At 42.6% G+C, this 18,537-nt stretch overlaps 1 protein-coding gene across 1 annotated transcript in view; it reads left to right on the plus strand.

Annotated features, from left to right (window-relative positions):
- Positions 1–18,537, plus strand: part of LOC126237376 (dynein axonemal heavy chain 7) — a 1,033,797-nt gene that overhangs the window by 770,170 nt on the left and 245,090 nt on the right. The window contains exon 48 of the mRNA XM_049947460.1: positions 6,581–6,807. Within this exon, the coding sequence (XP_049803417.1) occupies positions 6,581–6,807 (227 nt within the window). The remainder of the gene's footprint in view (positions 1–6,580; positions 6,808–18,537) is intronic.

Below are 18,537 nucleotides of genomic sequence, written 5' to 3' on the forward strand. Positions count from 1 at the left end.
CTGATTGTGGTGCAACAGCTAGATAATTTTCCACTATTACTACAAATTCTCGAATGGAATAACAGGACTTTTCCACCAGGAGAGTAAGTGCAATATTGTCATTGAATAAAGTTTATGTTAAATATACAGGGTGTATTATAATTAATGGCATAAATGCATGCCATTGAAATTACAAGATACTAGAAGCAAAAAGTTTGTTAAAAATGGGCTCTAAAATTCATACCTGAAGAGCTATGAGCACTTCTTCATCTTTGATATTGTGAAGTAAATGTCTTCTAGTGCAGACTCTTCATCTTCAATGTTTTGGGAGCAGGTGGTATGGACCAAAACAAGAAAAATTGTCTGCTGAACATGGGCTCTAAAATGCATATCATAAGAGCTATGCATACTTGCTCGGTAAAAGAGATATATTTTACTGTAGTGAAGAGCAACAAGTGCTCATAGTTCTTAATGTATGCTATTTAAAGCCCATGTTTAGTGGGTATTTTATTATTGTTGTGATCCGCACTTCCATGACTCAAAATATGAAAATGCAGAGCTTACAGGAGAAGAGGTTTGTTTCACAATATGAGAGATGAAGTACTCATAGCTCTTAAGATATGCATTTTAGAGCCCATGTTTACTTTACTTTTTTTTTTCTTCTAGTATTGTGTACTTCCAACTGTGTGTGCTTACACCATTATTTAAGATACATCCTGTATTACTGTCTCTTATTTTATTGTAAATTTTAACCCCATATACTCTGGTGTTTGAGCATACTGCTTTAAACAATGTTTTTTTGTTTTACTCTTTTATTTTTTATTTTAAGAAAATCAACGTGTCACATATATAAAGGGAGGGAATGGATAGTGTTTTAACTTTTTGATCAGATAGTATTTTATTATTTTTTGAACAGTGGTTAACATAATTCCTGTTGGGACTTTGTAGGATTTCCCAGTATAAAAATTCTTGATAGTCTCCTCGGATTTGCTGTTGGATTCTAAAATCAGTGTGACTAAATAATTCAATGCATCTGCTGCTGCTGCTGAGTGCCTCTGAAAATTGATGCCGAGGCCCCAAATCATTATTCTGTATACACCTCCATACCGTACATGAGGCATGTGCTGACCCCACAGTTGTTGCCTTCCAAGACTGTGCTGGTGGCACTGCCCTTAGTAGAACACCAGCGGCAATGATATTTCACACTCAAAGATTTTTTTCAACACTCAGGCTAGCCGCATCAGAGAACTTTGTATTCTAACCACTGCTTCTCAGTATATTTATTCCTTAATGAAATTTGTTGCAAGTAATATGTCTCTATTTCCAACCAATTGCTCAATACTTAGTATCAATACTAGGAATAAGAACAATCTACATAAACACCTAAAATCACTTACCTAGGGCCAAAAAGGTGTCCAATATTCAGGAACACACACTTTCAATAAATTGCCAGCAACCATAAAAAAAATTGGTTCCAGATAAAGCCCAGTTTAAACAGAGTTTGAAAGACTTTTTGATAGGCAACTCCTTCTACTCTGTAGATGAATATCTTAACAGATACTGTTAAGCCAGCTTAAGTAAAAATAGCTGTTAGATTTCAGTTTTGACACCACTTGGTCACAACAATCAAGATTAGGTATTTTGTGTTGTGTTGTTGTTGTGGTCTCAGTCCTGAGACTGGTTTGATGCAGCTCTCCATGATACCCTATCCTGTGCAAGTTTCTTCATCTCCCAGCATCTACTGAACCTACATCCTTCTGAATCTGCTTAGTGTATTCATCTCTTGGTCTCCCTCTACAATTTTTACCCTCCACACTGCCCTCCAATGCTAAATTTGTGATTCCTTGATGCCTTAGAACATGTCCTACCAACCGGTCCCTTCTTCTCGTCAAGTTATGCCACAACTCCTCTTCTCCCCAATTCTATTCAATACCTCCTCATTTGTGATGTGATCTACCAATCTAATCTTCAGCATTCTTCTGTAGCACCACATTTCGAAAGCTTCTATTCTCTTCTTGTCCAAACTATTTATCGTCTATGTTTCACTTCCATACATGGCTACACTCCATACAAATACTTTCAGAAATGACTTCCTGACACTTAAATCTACACTCGATGTTAACAAGTTTCTCTTCTTCAGAAACGCTTTCCTTGCCATTGCCAGTCTACATTTTATATCCTCTCTACTTCGACCATCATGAGTTATTTTGCTCCCCAATTAGCAAAACTCCTTTACTACTTTAAGTGTGTCACTTTCTAATCTAATTCCCTCAGCATCACCCGACTTAATTTGACTACATTCCATTATCCTTGTTTTGATTTTGTTGATGTTCATCTTATATCCTCCTTTCAAGACACTGTCCATTCCGTTCAACTGCTCTTCCAAGTCCTTTGCTGTCTCTGACAGAATTACAATGTCATTGGCGAACCTCAAAGTTTTTATTTCTTCTCCATGGATTTTAATACTTACTCCAAATTTTTCTTTTGTTTCCTTTACTGCTTGCTCAATATACAGATGGAATAACATCGGGGATGGGCTACAAATCTCTCACACTCCCTTCCCAACCACTGCTTCCGTTTCATGCCCCTCGACTCTTATGACTGCCATCTGGTTTCTGTACAAATTGTAAATAGCCTTTCGCTCCCTGTATTTTACTCCTGCCACCTTCAGAATTTGAAAGAGAGTATTCCAATCAACATTGTCAAAAGTTTTCTCTAAGTCTACAAATGCTAGAAACGTAGGTTTGCCTTTCCTTAATCTTTCTTCTAAGATAAGTCGTAGGGTCAGTATTGCCTTGCGTGTTCCAACATTTCTGCGGAATCCAAACTGATCTTTGCCGAGGTTGGCTTCTACCAGTTTTTCCATTTGTCTGTAAAGAATTCGCGCTAGTATTTTGGAGCTGTGACTTATTAAACTGATAGTTCAGTAATTTTCACATCTGTCAACACCTGCTTTCTTTGGGATTGGAATTATTATATTCTTCTTGAAGTCTGATGGTACTTCGCTTGTCTCATACACCTTGCTCACCGGATGGTAGAGTTTTGTCAGAACTGGCTCTCCCAAGGCTGTCAGTAGTTCTAATGGAATGTTGTCTGCTCCCGGGGCCTTGTTTCGGCTCATGTCTTTCAGTGCTCTGTTAAACTCTTCACGCAGTATCGTATCTCCCATTTCATCTTCATCTACATTCTCTTCCATTTCTATAATATTGTCCTCAAGTACATCGCCCTTGTATAGGCCCTCTATATACTCCTTCCATCTTTCTGCTTTCCCTTCTTTGTTTAGGACTCGGTTTCCATCTGAGCTCTTGATATTCATACAAGAGGTTCTTTTTTCTCCAAAGGTCTCTTTAATTTTCCTGTAGGCAGTATCTATCTTACCCCTAGTGAGATAACCCTCTACATCCTTACATTTGTCCTCTAGCCATCCCTGCTTAGCTGTTTTGCACTTCCTGTAAATATAATTTTTGAGATTTTTGTATTCCTTTTTGCCTGCTTCATTTACTGCATTTTTATATTTTCTCCTTTCATCAATTAAATTCAATATTTCTTCTGTTACCCAAGGATTTCTACTAGCCCTGTATTTTGTGTATAGTAAATTTATTAATAGTGCATAACAGTGTTTCATTCTGACAGCATGCTAATTCTGTAAATATTAGCTGTTCCAGTTTACCACATTGTAGTCACCTATTTCAACAATCTCCTGGCAAATCATCAGAGTAGTATGTATTATATTCAAATGTTTTATGTTTTTATGTTATACTTTCTGACCTGTTCCACACCCACGAGAATCATCTCAGTTTTTGCATCTATGGAATGAAAACTGAATCTAATCTAAGCTAATCTAAAAGAGCATTGTGTTTTGATGTGGGATAGTATAGTGTTCCATGTCCTGCTAAGAGAAAAAGTGTTTTGTCTATTAATCAAATCATGTTGCCAATTTAATTTTAATTGCCTCAGCTTGTTGGACCACAAATCACAAGATAAAAGCAAAATGTGGCATTTGTAGTGGAGTACAGCGTGATAGGAATGGAAACATGGAGTGATAAGCAGTACAACATTACATTCACTGGAGTCTTATGCTCACAATCATTTCTTGATGTATCTGAAGGAGAATCCTTCTTAGTAATGCAGTCTGTCAAAATAATACAATAGATGCATACAGCAACTTATCTCCAAAAACGTATAGGCTTACTACAATTTTCAGATGATTAGTAATGTGAAAGGTCATCAAATACTTCGTTTTCACATTTGTAGACTCATCAAAGACTTTGTAAATAATTTTCTCCAAACTCTTCTCCTCTTCACTGCACATTTGGAACACAAAATGAACAGAAAAGCTCTCAAAATGTGTGAAACAGAGAGGACTCGGATGTCACCTAATGCCTGCAAAGCAAGAGACAATAACGTAAATGTTTCAAAAATGAAGAATTGTTCAAGTTACATGAGCTACACACTGAGTGTTAAGAAAGCAGATTTCTTGGGCTATGGAGTTTGAACCGTGACTGGAGGTGCATGAAGAAGAGCATAAATATGTGGCCTTTATTCATTATACTGGGGTCATATCATTTTAGATTGCAAAAATTTTAATGAATTTTGACATCAAGAATGTGTTCAGCTACCTTCCAAAATTAGGGCATTTGGAACTTGGGAAGCCCGGCATATACAAAATTTCCTGTCAGTGTAGGAAAGTTACATAGGCCATTTGATTCATATAGTTCAGGGCATGTGTATGGAACATCGCTGTCACATGAGGCTTCAACAGCCTGAATAATTGGCAGTAGCAGAGTGTTACTTAAATAAGGGACAAGGGATGAAATTTGATGAGACTATGATAGTTACCAGTACCTCAAGTTTTTGGAACAGTGTTTATAAAGGGGCATTTGAAATTAGGTTGGTAGACAACTTGATTAAGTGAGACAACAGTTTTCATCTTAGGATGTGGAACCCGCTACTACACCACATCAAAACACCATGTTTTTGGAAATTGGGCAGCCTGAGTGTTTGAAAATAATCTTTGAGGTGCAATACATTGTTTCACTGCTGTTCTACTGTGGGTGGCACCACTAGCCACTTGGAGGGCACCAACTGTGTGTGCAGCACATGCCTCATGTCTGTGCAGCTCTTTACATAATACTCCACCATTCTCACTTGCCTTCACTTGCCATAATTACCCCACCAGCCTAATTCAAAAGCAGATTTCCTGGGCCACCACAGCCAATCCTGGTACTGCTGATCCATCCAAAAATTATCTTAGGAGTACACCTCTCATCACTCAGTAGTATCAACTATTTAATGTATTAATCAACTACTTTGGCTGGGCTATGACTTCCTAAATTCATGTTACGTATCCTATGACTCCTATCCCTCTGACAATCGCTTCTGTAAGACTTTGCTTATGCTCCCTCCTACCACTAACTGTACCAACACTGTAACTGGTAAAACAATATGCTATCAAAGGGAGAGCCACCTGTGGAATGACTAATGTCATGTACCAGCTGTTGCGTGGACACTGTTTGGCCTTTTACATTGGTGTGACTGCCACCAAGATGTTAGTTGAGATGAGTGTGCAAAACAGATGGTATATACTGGCAGCACACAATAACCTGTTACAGAGCACACTCTATTTTCTCTAATTTCTTTGGTTCCAGCATTTATTCTCAGTAACTACACCTTTTTCATTGCTTTTAGTTTTCTGTATCTTTTTATTTATTTATTTATTTTCTGGCCCATCTATTTTTCTCTGCCCCACACCCGTCCCATGTATAATGTGCTTAGCTTTCAGCTCCTATTGACACATAGGCAATGTTTTGTCAGTAGTCTCTGTCTTACTTATTACCCTGTCTTCCACTTGTAAGCTCTCCCCTAACAATCACTCATTCCTTCTTGTCCTGTCTGGAAAGTGTCCCTTCAGCTGGGATTCTAGCTGACTAAACACCACCAGTCCTTTTCCTTCAGCCCACTTCCTTCCCCTTCAACCCTTCTGTAAGAGGAAGGAGCCGCTGGCTCTAAAAGTTTGCACATTTCTTTAAACTTTGTATGTGTTTTCTACTGCCACCACCTGGTGAGCCGATTTTTTTATCTATCCAATTATTGATTATTTTTTATCTGTTGACTTATTGATTATTTTTATCAATATTAATTGTAGATAGTAATACTTAAGTGTTGAGAAAAAGTGATACTAAATACTGATCCTGAGGCTAGCAACATTCTTATTATTCAGACAAATATTAAATTGTACATGCACACTGTTAGTGAGTGATAACTGGAGTTCGTGGTGTCACACACATATACCAGGGAGTAACAATGTATGCAGATCTGAAGAACCACACAGGCTCATTTTTGGATATGACAAGTGATATACTTTGATTGATTTATGAGGAACTTACAAGCAGCCTTATAATACACACGCATATGCACGTGCACACACACACACACACACACACACACACACACACACACACACACACACACAAATGGGAGAGAGAAAGTGAAGTTATAAAAGAAAAAAATAAGACTGTTGGAGAATTATTGTGCTTGATGTTTACACCTTAAGTGAATAAACATATACATTGATTTTTCTTTCTGTTGGTGGAAAATTCAGGATGCTGAAAGAAATAGAAGACAAAATTCTTCATGTGTTATCTGCATCAGAAGGAAATATCTTGGAAGATGAAACAGCTATTCAGGTAATAAGTTCTTCAAAAGTATTGGCCAATGAAATTCAAGAGAAGCAGGCAGTGGCTGAAGTAACAGAGAAAACTATTGACAAAGCTCGTTTGGAGTACACACCTATAGCTGTTCACTCTACAGTTTTGTTCTTCAGTATAGGTAACTCATTTTAGTAACTCTTAAAAAATATTAAAAAAATTTATTGTTATGTATTGTTATGTTTATTATTTCAGCAGTTATGAAAAGACGTATTTCACATATTCGGTAACCAAACAATGGAAAATCCAGATGGAATAATGACAATATTATGAAAAGGATAGATTACTACTTACCACACAGTGGCTAAGAGACAGCTGGACCACCCAGTTGTTGAGCACACTGTCTAACAAAACATTCTTTACTTCAGTGACTGAGTGACTGGGCATCGTGTGCCTTCTGGATCCTTCCTACCAACACCAGCTTTTCTGAAGTAAGCAGGTGGGAACTCTCCCGGCAATATATCCTATGTTCCCATAACCTCCCTGACCTCAACCTTTGTTAGTCACTGTCCTTCACCCAGCTATTCCCTTCCCTGCTCCCACTCCAGCACTACACATCCTTCTGTTCCATCAATGCATCCACAATCTGTTTACTTCTCTAATTTCTGCTTCCCCCCTCCCCTCCTTGCATCCAGCCCCACTGTCTAACCTCCTGATGCAACTAGATGATGTACCCTGCCCCCATCAAGTTCCTGTATGCTCCCACAAGCAGCATATTACTGTTTCCACTTCTACCCTGCTATTTCATCCACAACCCCTATGTGCTGTCCCTCCCTCATTTCATCCCAGCTTCTTCCTTATCCCCACCACCTCGACCACTTCTCTCTTCACACGTATCTCCACTATATGGCGAGTAGCAGTCTTTTGTCTCCACTGTGTGGTGAGTAACAGTCTATCCTTTTCATAATATTGACATATACAGTAACCTTAGGTTGGTGGACCAGTAGTTTTAAAGGCAGTGTTAACTGAAGCAATAATTTAAATTGTTGGGTCTCTCTATAGACCAGTTTTTCATTTATCAATTTCCTAATGATTTACAAATCAGAGTTTATGTAACAAAAACTGATTCTTTTTAGTTCTGAAAATAAAACCTAAGATAACTAGAATCACTGCCTTGGCTCATTCACTGGTCAGGGCAAGGTTTACAGTTTTTTTCATTTAAATACCATATCAGCAAGAAACCTAATGTACAAAATTTGAAAGATAAAGGCAAGCCCTATAACGACACATAAAAAGAATCATTATTTACCAATTGCCAGTATCTACCATCTATGACAGGACTGAACGATTCTTATGACTTGAACAGCCTCCCTGCCAACATAAAATTTACCAAGGAAGTAGAAAATGACAAAAAACTGTCATTTCTAGATTTGCTGGTCACAAGGGATGGCAAAAGCCTGAGACACAGCATGTATCGAAAACCAAAACACACAGACCGTTACCTACACAAACTATCAAACCAACACCCAAGCCAGAAAAAAAGGCATGATCAATACACTCTTAACACGAGCAGGATGAATATGTGAGCCACAGCACCTCATACGCGAAATGCAACACCTGGAAAGTGTTCTGAGGAGCAATGGGTACTCCACAAATTATATTAGAAGTGTAATGGAACCAAACACTCAGCGAAGTAAGTAATCAGAAAAAGTAGTGTCGGGTGTTGTGACAGTGCCACGACATTCAAAAGTGCCGCTACGTTTGTACGCGAACACGGTGATAGAGGCGCTCCGCAGCTCAGCCGAGCGCGGGAGCGCCACCTGGCTATGAACGGCGCCGGCCGCATGTCACGGCACGGCAGTCGAGTGACAGATACGGAGTTAGTCGTATGTAACCCGCTAGTGTTTCTACTTTTGCAGATCCACGCAAATTATTAGTGATTAAAGGTTATAACATTTTGGCAACGAGGTTGGATATTTTTTTTCCTGCATTGTGGACTTGGGTGTTCGTGTCGGGGCATACATGGAACAGCTTCTGCAAGCGCTCATTGAGCAACAAACACAGCTGACGGCTGCTATTCAGGCCCAACAAACACAGCTGACGGCTGCTATTCAGGCGTTGTCGACGTCGCTTACTCATCGTCTGTCTTCCTCTTCTCCGCCTCCGTTCCCTCCTTACAACGAGGCCGCAGAAGACTGGGAGGATTATGAGAAGCGTTTGCGACAACACTTATTGGCTTTCAACGTTGTCGACGCTCCTATGTGTAAGTCGTTATTTCTATCTTGGATTTCCCCACGGATCTATCAGCTGCTATCTCAGTTAGCCCCTCTGTGGGAACCTGCCTCCCTGTCCTTCCAAGAAATGTGTGAATTATTGTCTAACTATTACCGAAAAAACACCCACGTCATTGCCGCCCGCGTGGCGATCTACCGGTGTCGTAAACAGCCCCATCAATCTTACCGGGCTTGGGCGGCGGAACTACACGGTCTGAGCCGGAAATGTCAGTTTGTCGCGGACACTCATCATGAGTCTTATGCTGATTCAATGGTTAGGGACGCTATTCTACGGCTGGCTCCTGATAAAGAAGTTCGGCACCGGCCTTACAATTGCCAAACCCGTCGTTGTTGGAAGTTCTCAGCATCGCTCAATCTTTTGAAGTGTCTCACGCTGCTGGTGCGCGAATAGACGCGTGGTGTGATGTAGGCGCTGTACAAACCACTTTCGACGCGGACAATTTGCCTGTTTCACAGGGAAACGACGATATGGCGGCGGTGCACTCGCGTCAACAACGTTGCGTTGGGCCGCCACGCTCGCCGCAAAAACAGCAACCACAGAAGCAGGTTCGTTCCGCACTTCCCTCTTGTCCACGTTGTTTCGTACAGCATGACAGGGCCGCGTGTCCAAAACGTTGGGCCACGTGTAATTCATGTAGGAAAAAAGGCCACGTTGCTTCTGTGTGTCAGTCCCCTAAAGTTCCTGTCGACGAGGACGAGGCATCGGACATGGATGTTAACTGTGTTTTTTCTCAAACAAATAAGTTGTTTGTTACTGTTCGTGTTCTGGATAAAGACATTTGCATGCAAGTGGACACTGGCTCTGCAGTAACTCTCATTAATTCTCGCACGTATTTGGAGTTGGGCTCCCCTCCCTTGTCTCCAGTTACGCAAAATCTACGAACTTATAATAAGCAGAAAATTCCTATCGTTGGCCAGTTTGATGCTTCCACTGCCTACAAGTCTGTTGCTAGGCCCCTCATGTTTTATGTGGTGGATCATGCGGGCACTGAAAACCTGTTCGGTTATGATGCTTTCCAGTTGTTCGGGTTCTCCATTGATGATGATGTGCACCTCATATCTGAGGATATTCCGTTTCAACAGCTGGATGGCTTGTGTTCTGAATTCTCGTCCGTGTTCTCTGCTGGTCTGGGTCGTGCCAAGGATTTTGAAGCCCACATTACTCTTAAACCTACAGCTCACCCTAAGTTTTTCCGGGCACGCCCTATTCCGATGGCGTTGCGTGCACCTGTCAAAGCTGAGATAGGCAGGTTAACAGCTTTGGGGATTCTCCTTCCTGTTACCTCCAGTGAATGGGCATCGCCCATCATGGTGGTTTCTAAACCAAACGGGAGTCTGCGATTGTGTGGTGATTTTAAAGCCACTGTCAACACTCAGAGCCTCATTGACACTTATCCTCTTCCCCATCCTGAGGAGTTATTTACCAAGCTCGCTGGGGGCCAGTTCTTTCCAAACTTGACTTATCGGAGGCATACCATCAGTTGCCGTTGGATGCCTCTTCCAAGGAATTTCTCGTCATCAACACTCCTTGTGGGTTGTATCAGTACCAGCTGTTACCATTTGGCGTCGCTAGTGCGCCGGCCATTTTTCAGCGGTTTTGGAACAGCTCACGGCTTCCGTTCCCGGCTGCATCAACTACCTGGATGACATTGTTGTCACGGGGGCCTCCACTGAGTAGCACCTTCGCAATTTGCGTTCACTGTTTCGGGTTCGGCATTCAGCTGGGTTGAAGTGCAATCTGAACAAGTCACAGTTCTTCCAACCCTCCATTGTGTATCTTGGATTCCACTTGTCCCGTGAGGGTGTACGTCCTCTACAACAGCACGTTGCGGCCATTACCGCTCTACCCCGGCCGTCTAGGGTCAAAGAACTTCAGGCGTTTCTCGGCAAGGTTGCTTATTATCACAAATTCATTCCCTCCGCGGCGGCAGTGGCTCATCCTCTGCATCAGCTGTTACGCAAAAATGTTCCTTTCTGTTGGTCCGACAAGTGTGAGCAGGCTTTTGTCCGCCTGAAGGCTCATTTGCAGTCGGCGCCTTGTCTTGCCACATTCCATCTGGGTCAGCACTTGGTTCTGGCGACTGACGCGTCATAGTATGGCCTAGGGGCTGTTCTCGCCCATCGGTATGAGGATGGGTCGGAACGACCCATCGCCTACGCTTCCAAGACCCTCAATGATGCCCAACGGCGTTACTCTCAAATCGAAAAGGAGGCGCTCGCTATCATTTATGCTCTAACAAAGATCAGCGTTTTCTTGTATGGTTCTAAGTTTCCCCTCATCACCGACCACAAGCCGTAGGTCTCTCTGTTCAGCCCCTCGGCGTCGCTTCCGGATAAGGCAGCTCACTGCCTGCAACGTTGGGCCTTATACTTGTCTCGTTTTCACTATGAGATTCACTATCGCCCCACGGCCCAGCATGCCAACGCTGACGCGTTGTCGCGTTTGCCGATGGGCCCCGACCCAGTTTTCGATCGAGATGAACTACTCTGTTTCCACATTGATGAGGAAGAACGTCGTGCGGTCGAGGGTTTTCCACTTACAGGTTCGCAGGTCGCGTCGGCTACTGCGCGGGACCCGGTTCTGCGTCGGGTGATCGGTTTTGTTCAACGGGGTTGGCCGGACAGGACCAAGGGCCGGGCATCGGATCCCCTTCGCAACTACTATGCCTTGCGCCTTCGTCTGTCTGTTCGTGAGGGTGTTGTTCTTCTGGCCACGGATGGCACATCTCCACGGGTCGTGGTGCCAGCCTCTCTTTGCAAAGCTGTTCTCAAACTATTGCATGAAGGCCATTGGGGGATTTCTCGGACTAAGTCCCTGGCCCGCAGGCATGTTTATTGGCCCGGTATTGATTCGGACATCGCCCACATGGTCGCTGCGTGTGATCAGTGTGTTCAACAACTGACTGCGCCTCGTACTATGCCCTCTCCGTGGCCTGATCCGGCGCAGCCGTGGGAACGGGTGCACGCTGACTTTGCCGGCCCCTTCCTCGGCACTTATTGGCTACTGTTGATTGACGCCTTCTCGAAGTTTCCGTTTGTTGTTCGATGTCTGTCGCCCACCACTGCGGCGACGACGCTGGCTTTGTCCAAAATCTTTGCGCTAGAAGGTCTTCCATCCACGATTGTCACGGACAATGGCCCTCAGTTCTCTTCGCAGGCCTTCCGTGATTTTTGTACTGGACAAGGGATTCATCATGTTACAGCACCGCCCTTCCATCCGCAATCGAATGGGGAGGTCGAGCGCCTTGTCCGCACTTTCAAAAGCCAAATGAAAAAATTCCTTAGTGATTTTTCAACAGATGACGCTCTGTTGCAATTTCTGAGTTCTTATCGCTTCACGCCTCTGGGTGATCGCAGCCCTGCTGAACTCTTGCATGGCCGCCAACCGCGCACTCTACTGCACTTGCTTCACCCTGTCAGGCCTTGTACTGTGCCCCCTCGTGCGGGAAAATACCCGGTGGGCGCTGACGTGTGGGCACGGCGGTATGGATCTCGCCCTAAATGGATTCCAGGGGTGGTCCAGGCTCTTCGCGGCCGCCGGCTTTGTGAAATACGTATGGACGACGGCATGGTTGTTCGCCATTACGACCAGATGTGTCCACGAGTGGTGGCCACGTCGGTGCCACCGCCCCTTCTTTCATCTCCAGTAGCCCGAGAAGCCAGTCCTGTCGCTGCTGCCGATCTTCAGGGCGTGTTGCTGCAGCCGACGTCGCTGCCGCTTCCGAGTACGCCAGAACCGGCCCCAGTCGCGACGCCGCCTTCTCCGGGACCCATCACGCTGGAGCACAACCCCAGGTCCACGACACCTATGGATGCTGCTCCAGAGTTTTCACCCATCATCTCGTCCAGGAGGCATGTTCCACGCGCAAGCATCCGTCCTGAACATTTTCGACCATACTCTCATGTTTCTCCGCGGGATCTTCTCGGGGCCTCCCAAGAGGCCATGGATGTCTCCGCACTGTCCGTGTCTCCAAGGAAGTGAGTGTTTTTTTTTCAAGGGGGGAAAGTGTTGTGACAGTGCCACGACATTCAAAAGTGCCGCTATGTTAGTACGCGAACACGGCGATAGAGGCGCTCCGCAGCTCGGCCGAGCGCGGGAGCGCCACCTGGCTATGAACGGCGCCGGCCGCATGTCACGGCATGGCAGTCGAATGACGGATACAGAGTTAGTCGTATGTAACCCGCTAGTGTTTCTACTTTTGCAGATCCACGCAAATTATTAGTGACTAAAGGTTATAACATCGGGTATGGCCTTTCTGCCATACATTCCCAGAGTGATGGACAGAATCGGCCGTGTATTGCTCAGACATGGCATAAAGACAATTTTCAATCTGACAAGGGAGATCAAAGGGTGTCTTAGATTGACAAAGGAAAAAGGGACCCACTTGCAATGTCAGGAATGTACTGTATACCATGCACAAGCGGAAAAGCTTATGTCAGAATGACTAGACGATCGATCAACACCAGGATCAAAGAACATAAGCGACATTGTAGGTTGGGGCAGGTGGAGAAATCGGCCATGGCAGGTAACACTCTGAGTGAGAATGACCACGTAATAAAATTCACCGACACAGAAGTTCTGGCTGTAGAGAAGCACTATCACATGCGCTTGTTCAGAGAAGCTGTAGAAATACAAAAACATGCGAACAGTTTCAACAAGAAAGAGGAAAGCCTTAAGGTAGATGGATCCTGGCTTCCCCTACCGCAGCAAACAACCGTCGCAGGTAGCAGTAGGAGAACTGCCCCGGAAATAACCACAGAGAAGCCCTCGGACGTTGGCGCGCCAAATACATATAGTCTGCGGCTGCAAGCTTGGCTCCAGTTCACCACCGGCAATGGGGGGGGGGCTGAAGCTTTGACAATGTCAGCCACTCATGCTGGCGAAACGTCAGTAAAATCATTTAGATGAACATCGGCTGAAGAACCCGAGACAGAAGCCAATAGGCAGTTTATCTTGTTTGAACTATGTTTATAAATGTAACATATTGCTAATGTGATTCATGATGCTTCTGTTGGAAAGTCACTACATCACTTATCTTACACAACTGTTCTAACCCTTTTTTCCTTGTGTTGATAATTTTATGTTTTGAAAATTACTTTACTTTCTGCAATGATGAACAAGGTTTTATCAGGACACAAGAGAAATATTTAACTATGGAGTCATAATACAAAGAAAAAAAATGTTTCATATTTCTCTTGCAGAATAACATTACCAATAGAGAGAAGTAGTTCTGTGCAAATGTTCTGTGACTAAACTTAAAAACTGATATTACTGAAGATAGGACTCTGCAGTCACTTATCTCTGGATACACAGTTTTACTACTATGGTACGATAAAAATTAATGGCTGCAGGGTAACATCAAGCTGTGTAATAACTTCAGAATAAAGTTAATAAGTTTCCCTGGCTTACAAATGAGTGCAATATAAATGACTGTGTGATCCTATGCTTATAGTTCAGTATCATTAACTGGATCAGCTTTACTCTGTCTCGTTCCATTGTTTCTTTGTTCACCTACATCAATAGCTTCCTTTGTTTTGAACAATATTTGGTTCCACTAATAAACTATAGTCTTATCATTCTTCAAACCAACATACTGTTTCTGTATTACATGATGCAGTTGTTTATAAAATTAGTATGTCATTATATTCTTAACTGAGCATCTCATACTACACCACCCCTGTAATCCAACATACATGTGACATCACATCATCTGACAAAATCCATAATATCTCCATTCTGGCTTGTTTTATATCACACTGTACCTTTTCTACATAACATAATCTATGGCTAAATAAAATGCAGTAAAGCAGATCACTCATATTGTGCCATCTGGATAAATTACAGATTTCCCAAATTTAGCTGAAAATAACTAGTGCTGTTTATGCTATCTACATTTGTGATAATTATACATTATTGAAAGATTAAAGGTAACCACTCACCATATTGCTGAAGCATTGTGTGATTAACAGGCACATAGAAAAGACCAAAATGTTCTTGAGGTTGTGGACAATGTCCTCCTTCCGAAGAACATTGTCCTAAAGCTCAGGAAAGTTCTCAATGTTGTTTTTGTACCTGTCAACACTCTGCGGCTCAGCTATGTGGTGAGTGATAAACTTTGCTTTTTCCACTATTTTTACTCCACTCATGATTTTCTGTATTAATTGATTTGTTCTACTGTAGCAATGTCAAAAGAAGAAACCAGGCATAGTCAGGCAATTCCAGGTAGGGTAGCAGTCTAAACAGGTTGATGTCCGAAATTACTGTGACTAACTGTGGCCTAGCTTCTCCTTCTGTCTCACTTGATGTGTGAGACTCCTTGTCTCCTACCTTCCAAACTTCACAGAAGCTCTCTGCGAACCTTGCAGAATTAGCACTTCTGGAAGAAAGGAGACGAGGTACTGGCAGAATTAAAGTTGTGGGGACGGGTCATGAGTCATCCTTGGGTAGCTCAATTGGTAGAGCACTTGCCCGCGAAAGGCGAAGGTCCCAAGTTCGAGTCTTGGTCCAGCACACAGTTTTAATCTGCCAGGAAGTTTCATATCAGCGAACACTCCACTGTAGGGTGTAAATCTCTTTCTGGAAACATCTGCCAGGCTGTGGCTAAGCCATGTCTCTGCAACATCATTTCTTCCAGAAGTGCTAGTTCTGCAAGGTTCACAGAAAAGCTCCTGTGAAGTTTGGAAGGTAGGAGACGAGGTACTGGCGGAATTAAAGTTGTGGGGACAGGTCGTGAGTCATGCTTGGGTAGCTCAGTTGGTAGAGCACTTCCCCGCGAAAGGCAAAGCTCCCAAGTTCGAGTCTCAGTCCAACATACAATTTTAATCTGCCAGGAAGTTTCAATGCAGATGTTGCATATCAGTCTGTGTATTGGTGGCTACACTGAGGGAACTTAGTAGATATAGTGAGTGTCCTAGCCAACCTGAATGAGCAATTCAGGGCTGATTGTGGATGTCTTCTCTGTTGTGCTGTGATGAGAATTCTCAGTCATACAGCAGGTTGCTCTGGTGTGAAGGAAATTGCTGGAAAATTGTTACTGGTATGATTACCCCAGGCATTTTCTTTCCATTGCTGTTTGTTGCAGTGTCCTAGGGCGTTGAAATTGGGGGAGACACTTCACTGTAAAAATGAAGCCAGCTTCCTGTACTTCTGGTCTGTGCCCAAATGGGTAGCAAGATTCATCTGTCCAGTGGTGAATATACCCGCTGGACTATTGTGAGCCCAGTGTGGTGAAGAAAGTGATAAGCATCATCTCTGTATCTCTACTGGTTGCTGCAACTATTTACAGCAGGTGATGTTTCACCTAGTGACCATTATCAGGATGTTACCTTTGAGGTGACCATAAGTATGAACTGAAACTATATGACTTCTGTGTTACATTGATGTTGGTGGCTCTTATCATCTCATTGAACACACTTGTAATATCAGCACATGCAGGTGCATGTATGGTTGTCAGCCATGATGTATTTTGGAAGGCAAGCAATCATTGATTGGCATTATTTCAAAAGTATGAAGAAAAGGTTTAGCTCTGCTTCTGTGGGTATTTCTTCATGGCCTTTGTCATCTGTTGTTCAAACATTTGAACCGTGAGTTATGCACCATTAGGTGATGGTTAGAAGGGTCCTACTGAACTGAGTTTGACACCATTACTTGATGATAAATCCAAAAAAAGTTGAGAAGTGAATCATCCACTCTCTTTTACAAGGTGCAAGATAATCCTTCTAATGTCATGATTTTTATTGTTAATTTATAGTGGCATCTGTGGTAGTCTATCACATTCTGACAACAAAAGGATAGTTTGACTGTGCATCTCCTACATTTAAGCAACTTTTTCTCAAGAAGGGATGTGCAAAATCCAGATACCAACATTCTTGTCCAGGGTGTCCAAGTTTCAGGCCAAGAAGTTAATGTCTTGAGGAAGAGTTGGTTAGTGTTCATACACTGGGTGCATGTGAAAGTTGTTTTGATATGTGCTCAATACCCATTTTTCATCCAGGTCATTCTCCTATGACATCAGTGTACAAGCAACAAAACGCTTACTCTTTTTTGTTGTAAGTAGAATGAATTTGTCAATGCTTAACAGACACTGTCTAAAGTAGAACATGGTTCATAGTGGTGCATCAGTTGAAATTAGTAATCTAACTCACCATTTTTTTCTCAGCCATTGTAGTACTTGCTGTAGCATGTGATACCTCATTCTGATTGGGATGTTTTGTTTGGTTTCTTGTGCCATTAAGTCGAGTTGAATCATTCTTCTGGTCTACTGTTGAATCTTGGTCCAGGATCCATTATGAATTGGGATGGCCAGTACTTACGTGCCTGTTGGCCAGTTCGTAGTGTATTTTGTCATTGTAATTGCTGAGCAGTAATACCCACTGTCGAAGGGACTGATCTTGACTGTTATAATAGCTTATCCCAGGGACCAAAAATGGCTGACACAGGCTGGGATTTGTAGTTAGATGAAAATGGATGCCACAAATATATATTTTAAATATAATCACGCTGTGTATAATGGTTAGTCAAGCACTATTGTACATTTAGATTACATGTTATTCTTCCGAAGCTGGCTCAGTATGTGTGTATTCTGCATGCTGCCATGAATGGCTGCAATTGCTTTACATTCTTGAATATCAACAGCTTATACGAGGTATGTCCACAAAGTAAGTTCTGTTATTGATTGTACAAAAATCTGCAAATGTTAAACTACTTTTCTACATAGCTTCCGAAATTTTGTAGGTACTTGTCACAGCGTGGCACAAGTTTTTGTATGCCTTCTTCATAGAGGGTTGCCGCCTGTGTGTTCAACCATGTAGTAACATGTTCTTTCAGCTCTTATCATCGTTGATGCATTGACTGCCAAGGACAGATTTTAAGTTAAGAAGAGATGAAAATCGCTAGGGGCAAGATCCAGGCTGTGTGGAGGATGATCAAATGCATCCCAGTGAAATTCCATAATAGTTGTTTGGTCACATGCGCCGTGTGAGGTCGGGCATTATCATGGAAAAAAACAACACGTTTTGACAGTAATCCTCAACGCTTGTTCTGTATTTCATGGTGCAGTTTCTTAATGTCTCGCAATAACCATGTACATTGATTGTTTGGCCTCGTGGTAAGAAATAAATCAGCAAAATGCCTTTTCTGTCCCAAGAAACAGTACACACGACTTTCCGAGGTGTCAAGATTTGCTTAGGTTTAACCTTCGTTGGAGATGAAGTGTGCCTCCATTCCATTGATTGCCAATTTGTTTCAGGGGTGTTGTACGATACCCAAGTTTCATCCCCCGTGACTATCTGAGAAAGAAAACCATCACCTTCTCCATTGTTGCATGCCAAAATCTTAAGTGTACTACTCATCCGTTGCTTTTTGTGTTGTTCAGTAAGAATTTTGGATACCCAATGTAAGCAAAGTTTTTGAAATTTCAGTTTTTCAGTAACAATTTCACGAATTAGTGATCGTGAGATTTGTGGAACTTCCATAGCAAGGGCACAAAGTGTAAACTAATGGTTGTGCTTAATCTTCTCTTCAATTGTGTGAACCAGTTCATCAGTAACCACAGATGGGCATCCACTTTGTTCTTCACCATGCACTTGATCACATCCTTCATTGAATCACTCATAGC

This window comes from Schistocerca nitens, chromosome 2 (genome assembly GCF_023898315.1).
Source record: "Schistocerca nitens isolate TAMUIC-IGC-003100 chromosome 2, iqSchNite1.1, whole genome shotgun sequence".
Taxonomy (NCBI): domain Eukaryota; kingdom Metazoa; phylum Arthropoda; class Insecta; order Orthoptera; family Acrididae; genus Schistocerca; species Schistocerca nitens.